At 33.9% G+C, this 14,777-nt stretch overlaps 1 protein-coding gene across 2 annotated transcripts in view; it reads left to right on the top strand.

Moving 5' to 3' along the window:
* Positions 1-14,777, top strand: part of IPO11 (importin 11) — a 113,819-nt gene that overhangs the window by 67,290 nt on the left and 31,752 nt on the right. For both annotated transcript variants that reach the window (XM_012721955.1, XM_004678275.2), the window contains exons 26-28: positions 5,973-6,068; positions 6,499-6,612; positions 11,477-11,598. In XM_012721955.1, the coding sequence (XP_012577409.1) occupies positions 5,973-6,068; positions 6,499-6,612; positions 11,477-11,598 (332 nt within the window). The remainder of the gene's footprint in view (positions 1-5,972; positions 6,069-6,498; positions 6,613-11,476; positions 11,599-14,777) is intronic.

The raw sequence follows: 14,777 nt of genomic DNA, 5'->3' as shown, positions 1-14,777 counted from the left end.
ATTTTGAAATAACATTTGGACATGATTTATGTTAGTGCTACAGTTTTATTCTTTTACATGTCTCTGCCCAGTTATCCAGCAACCAGTTATTGAAGATTCTATTCTTGTTCCATTGTAAATTCTTGGTTCCTTTGTTGTAAATTAGTTGTCTATATGTGTGTAGTTTTATTTCTATTCTCTCAAATTGTGTTCCATTGATCTGTGTGTCCTTTTTTATTCTATTGCTAAGCTCTTTTAACTACTGTTGCTTTCAGTATAGCTTAAAGTGGAGGGACTACAACACTTTAATTTTTGTCCTTTCATTTCAGTGCTGTTTTTGCTACTTATGTGGAAGTATTCCTTTTATTTTTGACTTTTGAGTTGAGAGCTGGTTACATGGTTTATACAGTTGTGACAGAGTTACAATATTATGAGGAAACCTTGGTATTACTTAAGATCCTAAAAACTATTTGATTTCTTACTAATGAAATAGATTTTTGGCCAAAGACCAAGCACCAAAGTGTTTAGTATTATTGGCAGCTCTTTCTGCCCACTTGTGTGTGTGTGCAAGTGTCCTTTACACTTCTTCTTTAAAAAACCTGTTCTTTGAGTATAAAAAAATGCAATGAGCCAAAGTGCTTGCTATTATTCCCACTAACACTAGCAATCTATAGTGTATCTGTGGAGAATTAATGGGTAAAAGTTTGTGCAGGTGGTAAATTAGTTTACACTGACCGATATGTTAGTTGCTGGGAATTTCATAAGAGGTATCACAAGCTTGAAATTGCTAGGCACTGTCATAGTTAATGCGTTGTTAATCAGAAATTTATTTTGTATGTATACAAAGTTCCAGATAGCCTTGTTGATATCCATGGTTAAATTCAGTCATTCATCATGTAATCAGGGCTTCACATAATTTTTCTGTAAAAAATCAGGTAAGGCCCTCCCTGGTGGCGCAGCGGGTTAAAGCACAGTACTGAGAATCTGAAGCCACTTCCGCATGAGTTCGATTCCCGCCTGCAGCCTGCCCCGGAGGAGACCACATGGCGAGCCAGACCTCTCCTGACCCGCCCGCTGCTCCCCTCAGCAGTGTACTTCGTAGATCTGCCTGTTCTGCTCCCCACTCTGTCTCTGGTGAAGCCTCTCACCGCCCCTGAGCCTCTGGCCTGTACCCCAGTTCTGTATGCACAAATAAATAAATAAATCTTTAAAAAAAAAAAAAATCAGGTAATATTCTAGGCTTTCTGTGCATACAATCTTTCATCTCAACTATTTATATCTGCTATTAAAGATTGAATACAGTCACGGATGATATGTAAATGAATGAGTATTAGTGTATTCCAATAATATTTTATTTGTAATACTATATGAAGGGTCAGATTTGGTGAGAATTTGGGTTGTATTTATATATAATGCTGTCTTCTATTTAGAGTAGTCGATAGGATATCCACCGTTCTTGTTCTTACGTGAATGTTTGGGGAGGAGGCAAGTAAACAACAGATCTGTATTTATGTTATGTTAATAGTGTCTTGATTAGAGGGTATTAAAATCAGTTGTTGATGTTTCTGAAAATCCTAGTAAGGTTAGTATAACAAATATTTCTTTTAAAAATTTCCACAGGTAATTTCATGAGCATTTTCTCCTGGGTTCACTTGCTAGCTATTAATTTACTTTGGGAGGATGGAAGTGATCATTTAAATTAACCCAGCATTGGGCCCTCCCTGGTGGCACAGCGGGTTAAAGCACAGCACTAAGAAGCTAAAGCCACTTCAGCATGAGTTCGATCCCTGCCCCTGAGGTGACCACATGGCGTGGCAGACCTCTCCTGACCCTCCCACTGCTCCCCTCACTTTGTTGACCTACCTGTTCTGCTCCCTACATTGTCTCTGGTGAAACCTCTCATCGCCCCTGCATCTCTGGCCTATACTCCTGTTGTGTATGCATAAATAAATAAATCTTTAAAAAAAATAAAATTAGCCCAGCATTTTATAGAGAGCATTATTCATGAATAAGTAGTTGAGATAGAAGCTGAATCTTAAAAGTTTAATAGGGATTCATATTGCCAGATAAAATATAGTATCTTTATTTGCCAACTTTTGCAACCTTGTAGGGTGAAAAATACTAATTCAAGTGTTAAAGTTTGCAGAGAAGTGAACAAGAGTAAGAATAGGGAACATATTGTTAGGATGAGAATGGTAGTGTTACTTGAAATACTTATTGTCAGAATCTCCCTGGTGGCACAATGGTTAAAACACCACATTATGAAGCTCTCTGAAGCCACTGCAGCACAAGTTCAATCCCCAGTCAGGGAGGTGATCCACATGGTGTGACAGACCTCTTCTGACCTGCCTGCTGCTACCCTGAGTAGTGTACTTTGTCCATCTGCCTGTTCTGTTCCCCACTCTGTCTCTGGTGAATCTCTCACCCACCACACTTCTGCCCTGTACCCTAGTTCTTAAGCATAAATAAATCTTTAAAAAAAAAAAATGTCTGTTAGATTGAGGTCATGTGCCAGATTATTAATGTTTTAAATATAAAGTGATGAGAAAAGGAAGGAGCTTTAGGATATTATTAAGGACTATGTTTGTTTCCTAAAGCTACCCCATCCTGGGTAGCTTAACACAATGAAGATTAACTTATAATATTTATAATACTTATGTGTCTCACAAGGTTCTGGAAAATGAAAGTCTCAAATTAGATGTCGGTAAGGCCATATTTTCTCTGAAGACTCTCGGGGAGGATGTGCTTTGCTTTTCTATAGTTTCTGGTGTTTGCCAGCAATCTTTGCTTTCCTGTTTTTGTACTTGCATCGCTAGTTCTCTGCTGCCATTGTCACAGAGAACATTATCCTGTGTCTGTTTTTTCTCTTTCTATAAGAATACCAGTCATAATAGATTAAGGGTCTACCCTAATAAGCTAGGTTCTTAGAACTACGGCTTTTACAAATATTTATGGAGGACTCATTTTAACTTCCAACAGGGACTTACTGTTGAAAAAGGAAGTAAGAGTTTTTATGTGTACAGAGGCAATGAGGATAATTTATCCTGAGTAAGTTTTGTAGGTAGATATGACCCACTCGAATGGTGAATGGCTTCAAGTAATTTTAAGAGATTGAATTTCTAATCTAAAATGTGTGTGGAAGCATTAGCTTGGAAAAGGTGCAAGAGTTTGTTTTCTGAAAGAGTTGACAAGAAGGGCAATGACTAAATCTTTAAATGTGATGTTAGGTGACAAGAGGGAACTAGCATGTAATGTTGGTATTTTTAGTCAAAAAGAAGGCAAGGTTGTCAGACTGCCTGATACCTGTCACTGAAGCAGAGACACTTTATTTTCAGAATATAATTTAAAAACATTTTCAGAATATAATTAAAAAATATTTTTGTTATGTACAACATTTTCCTTATAATTTTACTACAGAAAAATCTATTTGCTTCCTCTTTTTCCTTTGAAGTGAAGAAAATAATGTTATTACTTGTCACACAGTGGTGACAAGTAATATTTTGACTGACTCAGCACAGATTAGTTATCACTCAAATATATTAAAATATCTGTAACATTTAACAGATTAAACCATTTTCTATGTAAGCTGTAAGCCAGTAGGAAGTTATTAATAGCCTGTAAATACTTGAATTAAAATTATAATTTAAAAGTGTTTAAGACTCTTGCTATATAAACATTGCTATAACTAAGTCTGTTTATTGATTTGAAATCTTAGAATAAGATTTTATAATTTAGTAAACGGATTTTACATACTGAGACTATAATAATTATGGATAGACTATTTGTTTTTAATATAAAGGTGCTTTATATTTAGGACAATGGTGCTTTTATTCCTGTACTTGAAAGCTAAAAGAATGAATGCTTACAACTTTTGACACTTTCCTATTCTCAGAGTTCCAGTAAAGCTATAATAATAGTTGTTAATATTAGCTCATTATTTTCATTTTTAATACCTCTCAGATACTTTCCTACGCACAGTTAAGCCATACAATATTTTAAATATATGTAAATGTCACTGTTACACTAATTTCTGACAATATCTGGAAGTAAGTGCTTTGTTCTTTGAAGCAGAAAATTACAATGTTACAAAAATTGGATAGAGAGACAAATATGCCTGCCTTCGGAGCAAATGGTTAAGAGCAAAAATATACTTTATTGTATTCTGTGATTTGGAATATGTTGGCTAGATGAATACAGTTATTCTAAAAATACTCTAAATTATTAACATTTCTTTAAATTTTGTTGTTATGTAGTCGTACCACTTTCAGTTTGGAAATTTTTGTATCTGTCATGGCCTTACCCAACAGTAATGATTCAGGTTGCCTTCATTCACTGGGATGAGATTTATTTAAGATGGGGCAGGCATTTTTTATAATTTTTTCTGTAACAGTAGCCTGCTACATGTTTTTAAGTACTTACCATAAAGTTCATTTAATCTTTACGTAAACCTATCTAACTTACTTGTTTCTTCCCCATCTTTATTCCAAACCTAATTTAAAAAAATTAACTCAGATTAATTCTGTTCTGAATTTCCTCTATTGACTTTTTTTTAATTAATTAATTTATTTATGCATACAGAACTGGGGTACAGGTCAGAAGAACAGAGGCGGTGAGAGGATTTACTGGAGACAGAGTGGGGAGCAGAACAGGCAGATGGATGAAGTACAGTGCTGAGGGGAGCAGCGGGCGGTCAGGAGAGGTCTGTCACGCCAAGTGGTTCACCTCAGGGCCAGGGATCAAACTCATGCTGAAGTGTCTTTAGCTTCTTAGTTCTGTGCTTTAACCCGCTGTGCCACCAGGGAGGGCCCATCTGTTCACTTTTAATTATAAACTTCGTTGTCTTTTATCCTTTATCTCTTGGTAGTATAGTTTGTCTGCAGTAAAAAATTTTGTATCTTTTAACTTTTCTTGGGACATTCCCTTTACATCTTGTTCTAAATGATAGGATATTGCTTTTCATGGGTACTGTTTCCTTACCATGGGAATATTGCAATAGACATGAACATCTATTTGTCATAATATTTGGTATAGGCTACTCACATTATGTGCAGAGACTGGAGATCATAAAAGTGCCTCCATGTTGCAGTAGTAATGTTCAGTAAATACTTGGTTGATTCAGAATTCTGATAGTCAGTTGTGAGAAATATTGCTAGAAGTTTAAAGAGAAACCTGGTTCTGCCTTGACTTTAGTACTTGTCAACAGTTTCTCAAATTGTGTTTGTTTTTGTTCTTAACCCTTGTGTTAATGGGGCTGAGAATCTAGCCCCATTAGTCCCCATTGCTGTTTCTTGTCCATGGTCTTTCTCATTCAAAATAAAACAAAAGAAAGCAACCCTTCCCCCAATTTTGAAACATGCTACTTTGTTATAGAGGGACATATCTTACTCATATAAAAGTAATTTATAATTTTTTCTCCTGTAACAGTCAGTGTTCATGGTTTTGTTTTCCACCTTCTACCATCCCCCTCAGTTCTGCAGACACATTTCTAGGGTTTATTTTGGTTTGTCTGTTATTTTGTCTTGTTTCTCTATATTCCAAGTATGACTGTAATCATCTAGTGTGTGTCTTTCTCCTTCTGACTTATTTCACTTAAGATAATCCCTTCTGCTTCTGTCCATGTTGTCACAAATGGGAAGATTTCATCTTTTTATAGCTGAGTAGTATTCCATTGTGTATATAAATACCACATCTTAAAAAGTCAATATTTTAAAAATTTTTTTGCAGCCTGTATTAGTGCAGTAGTTGCTTTAAGGGCTATTAGTTTAAAATGCAAAGATAAGAATTACATTAACAACATGATAACCTATGTAAATAGGAGTATAATTAATGAAAATTGTGTGCAAATGTGTATCTGTGTAAATAATGCATTCCTTATGTACTCTATGTATTCTCATATTTATTATATGATACTTAATGCATTGTTTTCTTTATCTATGTTAAGCATGAAGTATCTACTTGTATTACTGTTACCAATATGTCTTTCTGGTTTTTAGGTTGTGGAAAATGCTCTTAAAGTAAATCCAGCATTAGGCCCACAAATGTTTCAACCGATTCTGCCTTGTGTCTTTAGAGGTATTATAGAAGGAGAGGTAAGTTTTTTCTTAGGGATTCTAGTTTTAATTATTTACTTCTGTTGGAAAATCATTTCTTCTTTGTCAAAATTTTTCTCATTGGATCTTTTTGAAGTAAATTAAATAAACTTCAGGGTAGTTACACATCTTTGTATTATCCTTCTCTACAAAGAAGTACAAGGTTCCTTTGATATCTCTTTCTCTTGTATGCATATGTATTCATACACAAAGATTTGAAACAAATGAATGGGGTGAAAAGTGCTAGTTTTGTCACCTACTAAACATGTGAAACCACCGTTTTTTTACAAGTTGAGATCTTAAATAGCTCCATGTGACTATATGTTAGGAGCACTTAAAGTAATATAAGTATATAGACCACTGGTAAATATTATAGCTGTTTTTATTTGCACCTTAACCAATTTCACATGTGCCATATTTGTTTGAACAGAGGTATCCTGTAGTAATGTCAACTTATCTTGGTGTGATGGGTCGAGTCCTGCTACAAAACACTAGTTTCTTTTCTTCACTTCTTAATGAGATGGCACATAAATTTAATCAGGAGGTAAGAATTAATTCACTAGATTGGGGAAGGTCTTTAAATAAATATTGGAAATGATTTGATGAAGTTTTATCTTTTAAGTCTCTAATAACTCACAGTGTTACCTGTAATTTGGGAGAAAGAGAAAGGCAATCTATGAACAGCAATCGAAACATTTATTTTTTTCTATCATAATTCTTTCCGTTCTTTTGAATACATCTCAGTAGTGAAATCACTGGATCATTTGGTACTTTTATTTTTGATCTTTTTAATGAATTACTATTTTCTATAGCAACTATGCTTGCAGTACACAAGGGTTCCAATTTCTCCACATCCTCACCAATACTTTTTTGATAGTGTCCAACTAAATGGTTGTGAGAAATATTATCATATACCTCATTGTAGTTTTGATTTATAGTCCCTTAATGACCAGTGATAGTGAGCCTTTTTTTATGCTTATTGATCTTATTCAAGCTTATCTTTAGAGAAGTGTCTATTAAAGTCGTTCACCCATTTTGAATTGGGTTGTTTTTCTGTTGTTGCGCTTAGGAGTTATTTATATACTTTGGATACTAAACACTCATCAGATATATGGTATTGGAGGTAATTTCTCCTGTTGTGCAGGTTGTCTTTTAACTCTTTTGATAGTATCTTTTTTTTTTAATTGAAGCAACATATAATACATTGAAACATTAAGTATGTTTGAGGTGCATCATTAAAAATCAACATATATATTAAGTACTACATTGAGTTTACCATTTAAGTCCAATTCTATACTTCACTACTTGACCCACTTTATTCACCCCCATTTTTCCTTTACTTCTGATACTTCCCTTCTTTAGATTCCAGGACATTGATTGATTTCCCTTTTATGTTCTTCTGGTCTCATTTGATGGTTTCTCTTTTTCATATGCTTCCTATTAACCATGAGCATCTTTTAAGACCGAGTCATGAACTTTTGCTCATCTCTAGATAGCCATTACTTTGACACAGGTCAAATGTGACTTTTTTCTTATGATCCAGTTCAGTATCATGTCAGGATTTTCTATCTTTAAAAACTCATACTAATTTCTTATGTGTCCATATATTTACTGCCTATATTTCTCTCTCATTTGTTTGATAGTTTTCCTGTCTTTTATTGTAGAACAGTTCTCCAACCCACCCTTTTTTTTTTTTTTCCTTATGGCATTGACTTATTGAAGAACCTGGAACACTAATTCTGAAGAACTTTGTCTGATGTCATTTCCTGGTGTCACTTAATTCCCTCACCTGTGATTTTGTAAATAAGCACATTAAATCCACCCATTCCTTTTCTCTGTTGCTATTACCATAGTCCAAGTCCTCTGAATAGTAGTGGAGGAAGGCAAGTTAAATAACAGTGATTTTATATCTTTAAGAAAGGAATTGGGTTCATTTCAGAAGTCATCATTAGGATACTTCTGTCAGTATTTGCTATTTGAAGTTTTTCAGAGTTATTTATATTAAATGAATGATGAAAACTTTTTAAGACTGATTATCTGATTTAGAGTTTAGATTTTTGGGGCTTACTATGGGGTGAATTAGTGGAAAATGAGAGTGTTTGTAGGTCTTCATTTCCTGTCGTCTGTCTTTCTTTTCTGATAGCCGCTCTCTTGGGAGTAATTAAGCAAGAGTTGTAGAATTCAGGATGGGGAAAAAAGCTTTGGGGATGAGGGTGTATCACCACTCAAAATCTAGATTTTCATTTAAATCATGTGATTTTAATTTGTACCTCACCTTGCCTTTCCTTGTTCATGGTCTTTTGATTTCATTTTTCAAAATATATCATTGTCTCCTTCAGTAATGATTCAGTAAACCTAGACGGTTCCAATTGCTCCTTGTGCAGATTTGCAGCCACATTTCTTTCTTTTGAGCATTGTGATTCACCCTCTCTTATTTGCAGCCTGATCGTTGTGGAGTTCTGAGGACCAAATCTCCCTGAGTTAGATTGCTATTTTCCTGGCAGGCATTTTAGTTTCACGTTTTTTTGTTGTACCAAATCACTTAACACTTTTTTCATCCACTGGCCAGTTCCCCAAAATTTATTGCCATCTTACTCATTGTTGTTTCTTTTCTTAATATACTCTGTGTTTTGTTTTGTTTTCTTTTTATATTTCCTTACTCTCATTTTAGTGGGATTTCTGAGGAAGCCAGCAAATGCACAGGTTCAGTACTAAAATTGCTTCACAGTAATAATATGCTTTTGTAGTAAATAATTTTATTATAAAGTACAATAAGATATTTGCATCTGAATAATTTAAATAATATTATTTATGTCTGTAAAATTAAGACTGAATCCAACATTTCCTTAAGAAAACCTGGTTTTCTGGAAATAATGTCCTTCAATTTAGACTTTATAAATTTAAGGATGGGTGAAACATTTTAATAACTTACTCCGAATTTTATAAATCTCTTATCGTAGGAACATGTTTCTAATAAAGACTTCTCACTTAGACCACAAGATATTTCCTCCAGTTAATCCTAAGTATTTGTCTTGAAACAGAACATCAAATTCTAGGGAGAGTGAAGGTAATTTTTGTTTCTACATGAAGAATCAATTGTTCATGAAATTACATATAAGCATTACGTTTTATAGCTCAAATACCATATGGTATGAAAGTTAGATTAAGGAGGTAACGTTTAGAGGGGGAGAAAAGATCATCTTTGCCCACATTTTGTTCTGCTTCTGCAGGGACTAGAATGCTATAACATTATTTTATTCTTCTCACAGAAGCCCTTTTTATAGTTTACTTTCTTTAAATTTATAACAAAGTAATGGAACCAGTTGGCAATAAAGTTCTTTTTGTAGTGGTTATTTAATTGATCAAATGGTCTAGTTAGTAATTAGTTTTAATCTGCACCTGCCAGAGTAAAATTTGTCAAACATTATCAAAATAGGAAAATCTGATCATCATATAATTAAGTTTAATTAAAAGATAAATGTTTAAAATACTTTTATTTTGGGCCCTCCCTGGTGGCACAGTGGGTTAAAGCACAGCACTAAAAAGTTTAAGCCACTTCCATATGAGTTCGATCCCCACCTGCCCGGGAGGAGATCCACATGGCGAGGCAGACCTCTCCTGACCCGCCCGCTGCTCCCCTCAGCAGTGTACTTCGACGATCTACCTGTTCTGCTCCCCACTCTGTCTCTGGTGAATCTTCTTACCCGCAGCATCTTTGGCCTGTACCCCAGTTCTGCATGAATAAGTAAATAAATCTTAAAAAAAAAAAAAAAACCTTTTATTTTAGAAATTCTCTGGAAGAATTATTTTGTTATCTTACAACTTGCTATATATAAATGGTCATCAGCATCTTTTATAGTTGTTTTGCTTCTATTTTTGTGATCTTGCTATTTACTTTCAGGACAACCTACTTGAGTTTTCTCAGTGTGATTCTATCATATCCTTGTTTATAATCTCTTCTACACCTTTGATTTAGTCCAAGCTCTTTAGTGTGGGTTTGCTCAAAGAAGCCTACAGTAATCTGCTCTTTACTCTTCCCCTCTCTTTTCTTAACCTTTCTTTTGGAACTGCTTAATCCAACTCTTCAATGCTTAGAACATTTCAGTTTTTTAAAGTCCCATTTGTCTTTTAGAATCTTTGTGTACAGGGCTCTCCCTGATGGTGCAGTGGTTTAAAACACAGCACTGTGAACCTTGCTGAAGGCACTGCAGCATTAGCTTAATTCCCTGCCGTGGAGCTGACCCACATGGCACAGCAGACCTCTCCTGATCTGCCAGCTGCTCCCTTCAGCAGTGTATTTCAGTTGATCTGTGTGTTCTTTCCCGTACTCTGTCTCTGGTGAACCCTCTCACCCCCTGTACCTCTGGCCTGTTCCCCAGTTCTGTAAGCATTAATAAATAAATCTTTGGGGAAAATAAGAATCTTTGTGTACAGGCTATTTCCGCTGCCTGGAAGCTCCTTCCTAGTCCCCTTGCTTTCCTTTAGTTGATTTCTAACCTCTTTTGAATGTTCCTTGAACATAATCTCTGGAAAATTGCCCCAACCCTTCAAGCTGCTTAGATTTCTCTTAGATATTCCTACAACATCAGAAACTATGCATTTATCATCAGGAACAGGATTAAGTCAGTCAAATAAGGTGCTAAGATGAGCAGCTCCTTTAATTTTACACCCTAGATGCTTTGTTTGCCCATCCTAGCTCTAGCCCTGCTTAAATATTCCCAGGGTCAGCAAGTTGGCCTGTGGGCTAATTTTAGCCTGCTGCTCATTTTTATAAGGCCAGCAAATAAGAATGGGTTTTATGTTTGGGAAAGAAAAATATCAAAATAATAGTATATTTTGTGACATATGAAAGTTACGTGGAATTTTTAATCAGAATACATTCAATTACAGATGACTTATATTAGTGGATTCTTCATTATGTTGATTTGTTTTTAATGTATCATATAAAGGTCATGGGAGATGATTCATTTGCTTTCCTTTGAAACTTTTTAAGGTTGAGGTGAGAACCTGTTCTTTCTTCTGGAATTAGCAACATAATAATCCAGCAAATTATTGATCTATAATCATCCAGCTGAATAAACTATAGCCTAAGTACAAGTTAACAATTTTGAAAAGTGCATGTACTCTTTAAGTGTATGAGGAAGAGAGCATTGAATTAGCAGCTTATTAAATTACTTAAATAGCTATGGCTTTGAATTGTGTATTTAACTCTCAGAATTAATTGACTTTCAGGATTTAATAAGAGTCGTTTTCTGGTTTTGCTCAAATTATTTACCATTTCAAGGCTTGCTGTCAGGTATTCCAGTTCTTTGGTTTGCTTGGATTAAACTTTGTCCATGCCTTATAGTCTTTAACAGTATTTATCCACAATTTCAAAAATTTTGAGATGTATATTCATCTTCTTTTAGATGGACCAACTTTTGGGAAATATGATTGAAATGTGGGTTGATCGCATGGACAACATAACCCAGCCTGAAAGAAGAAAACTTTCAGCGTTGGCTCTGCTTTCTCTTCTGCCATCTGATAATAGGTGAGGGAATATTTTCTTGAAATAATCTTTTTTAAAATATCAAAATATTAGCACTGTTTTTGGCCGTTAAAATTGCTATTTGTTACTTAGCAGAGTTGTTTTATTATTTATGTATGTATGTATATATACTGACTTTGTTAGATAATGATGTTGGACTAGGTCTGTAAATATGTGAATGGGAGGTGGTGGGGGTTGGAATTTAATAGTTATATTCATTTTAGCAATTTATTTAATTCTTATATGAATTTCTTGCTTTGTAATTACCAGATTTTATTAGATTTATTTTAGGTACTCTTTTTATATAGATATGTTACATATGTAATATTTTAATGTCACTAGCACTTCATGAAGTTTTCTATCCACCTACAGTTCAAAAGTGTAACATACCATTTTGTGATTATTTATTTCAGTTTATTTCTAAAGCAGCTTGCAAGTTGTTATTTTCTCCTCTTATAGATGAGTTCATTATTTTATACTTTACAAACTGTTAAAATTCTCATTTCCATAAAGCAAATATAAAATGTTTCCATTTGAATACTTAATATCTGCTTTTTTTTTTATTCTTGTATTTGTGGAATTTGGTATTGTGTCTATTTTTATTTTTTGCGCTTTCAAAGACAGTGCTGTGAAATGAATAATGATGATATATTAGATCTTTAAGTCTTAGGAAATTTGGAATACATACACTATAGTGATAAATTAATGATAAAAACAGGTCTAATTTTAGAAGTTCTTAAAATTTATTGTTATGTATGGATTAAGAAATGGATAACTTTTTTCTTAACATCATAGCAGCAGATAATACTTAGTGAGCAACACAGGATATGCCTTTTTATAGGACTTTTTCTAAGTCCTGTATATTTATATCTTACTATTTACAAACAGTCTTGAGGTGTATAGGCTTGATTATGATTCTTTTATTGAGGAAAGAAATAACTTTAAAATGTTAATTTGCCTAAGGTTTAGCTTGTGATGATGTAAATTTTGACCTTTGATACATTGATGACAGCGATTGTTCTTCTAATCACCAAATGCTACTACTTCTCAGATAGACATGTATTAGACCAAGATATTGCCTCACTGAAATTACTAGTACCTTATTTATTTTTGGAAACCAGATTTACCTACACCTTGACTTTTTAACTGTTGACTTTCTCTTAGTAGAAAAACAGTGACTAAAGAATTATATAGGCCTTAAAAGTGAAAATGTTAAAGAATCTGGACTTTGGTAACTCTCAGTGAACATGAATTGAATAAATTAATGAATGGAAGACATATTAAGGTTAAAAAAGCATATTAGGGTTTTTCTCTAACATAATAGACTGCAATTATTAAGGGAAAATTAGAATGACCCAGGTTTAGCATTATATATGCATCAAAATCATATTTTATGAGAATACTGTTTGCTTAATATTGAATTTTATCTAAGTGTGTGGTTCATTTTTTTTTTTTAATATACAACTTGCCTGTACATTTGTCTTCTATAAGGAAAATGAATACTCTTAGACTACATAAATTGAGGGAGAAAATGAATACTCTTAGACTACATAAGTTGAGGGGTATAGCATGACTGGAAATTCTCTTAAACTTTAAAATTTCATTCTTAAAAGTTGTAAGAGGAAGATCAGATCTTATTTTTGTTTCTAAATGGAATGAATAATGATAAATCTGTTAGGTAGTAGTGAGATCACGTCATTATAAAGGTATCCAGAAAATTCTTGACTAATGTAGTAGTAGATTTTTAAAGAATGATGATCTAACTCTATAATGTCCTTAATGGCTAAAGAAAAATACAGAAAATGTAATGAAAAAGCAAAGAGATTTCTTTGCTCTAAAGGTTTGCCCCATAGTCATTAGGCCATGACATAATTTAGTATGATTTATATCCACATGCTCTAATGTAAAGTCATGTTGACAAAACAGCACTTTTATTATTTCTCATTGTTATCTTTCTTCTACTTACAAGTACATAGTTGTTGGAGTTTGGAGAAACTTTTCACCCTTCTGTATCCCCAGTGATACTTCCTGGTTAATTGATCATGTTTCTTTTAGATTTTTCATTATAATATATCCCTTGCTGAAATAAGCAAAGTCATGTTTATAATGATTTTTGAATCATGCTAAATCAAGAAATGGTATTTCCTCTTTCATTTATTATAATGTGTTGAAATCAGTGTTCTAAAGCAGATTTTCTCTCCACAGTACTAGTGACATTTTGGGCCAAATAATTCTTTTTCATGGGGGCTGTCTAGTACATTGCAGAATGCTTTGCAGCATCTGTGGCCTCTACCCATTAGATGCCAGTAAGCAGTACCTCCTATTTCACACTACTAAAAAGAATGACCACTACTAAAAAGAATGACCGTTTGGAAAGCTATGAAAGTCTCTTTAACCCCAGTCCATTGCTTGTGATTCAGAATTTGGTAAAGACTATACATTTCATAATAACACCTATAATATCCCAGTGCCACTAGTCATTTGCTAATGACCAAGACCAAGTTACTTAATTTCCCTGTGTCTGTCTTTTTGTAATTAAACTAGGAGTACTTTGATGTTTTTGGACCTCAGTTGTTCAGTTCTATTCCCCACTCTGCCCATCTTCTCTTTGAATATATGGCTTATCCCAACTGTCTCCCCTTCCTTCTCCTGGCAACCATTATATTCTTCTTGCTAAATTCAAGATTTAGTCCTACTATTCTCTGCATATGAATTTTTTTTATATATATTTTATTCCACAGGTGAGTAAAACCATCTACTATCTATCGTTCATTTTTTGACTTACCTTACTCAGCATAATTGCCTCGAAGTCCAGATGGGGTATAGGTATAGGTGGCTTGGTGGAGGCTGAAAAAAGGTGTGTGTATGTGTGTGTGTGTTTGTAATTAAATGAAAAATCTTAACTAGAAGTAGTAGGCCTGGATCCTGTGTATATAAATTTTGGTTCTTGTTGTGAGTTCCAAGCTGGTTTTCTTCTCAGACGCTATTTGAGCAAGGTACCTAATTTAATCTGGTTAATAGCCATAAATTGAATATTGTTACTTTTAATCTAATAGAAGCTTAAGGGCATAGATAACTTTTGTTTAGGAAGATGAACAGTTGGTGCTGTAATTGCTTATTCTTTGTCATCAATTGTATACCTCACTATTTGATGAAAAACACATAATTTATTATTTCTTGGG

The sequence above is a fragment of the Condylura cristata genome, unplaced genomic scaffold (genome assembly GCF_000260355.1).
Source record: "Condylura cristata isolate star-nosed mole 26May11 unplaced genomic scaffold, ConCri1.0 scaffold00007, whole genome shotgun sequence".
In the NCBI taxonomy this organism is placed as follows: domain Eukaryota; kingdom Metazoa; phylum Chordata; class Mammalia; order Eulipotyphla; family Talpidae; genus Condylura; species Condylura cristata.
The sequence above is the reverse complement of the archived record's forward strand: the minus strand, read 5'-3'. Positions and strand labels throughout refer to the sequence as shown.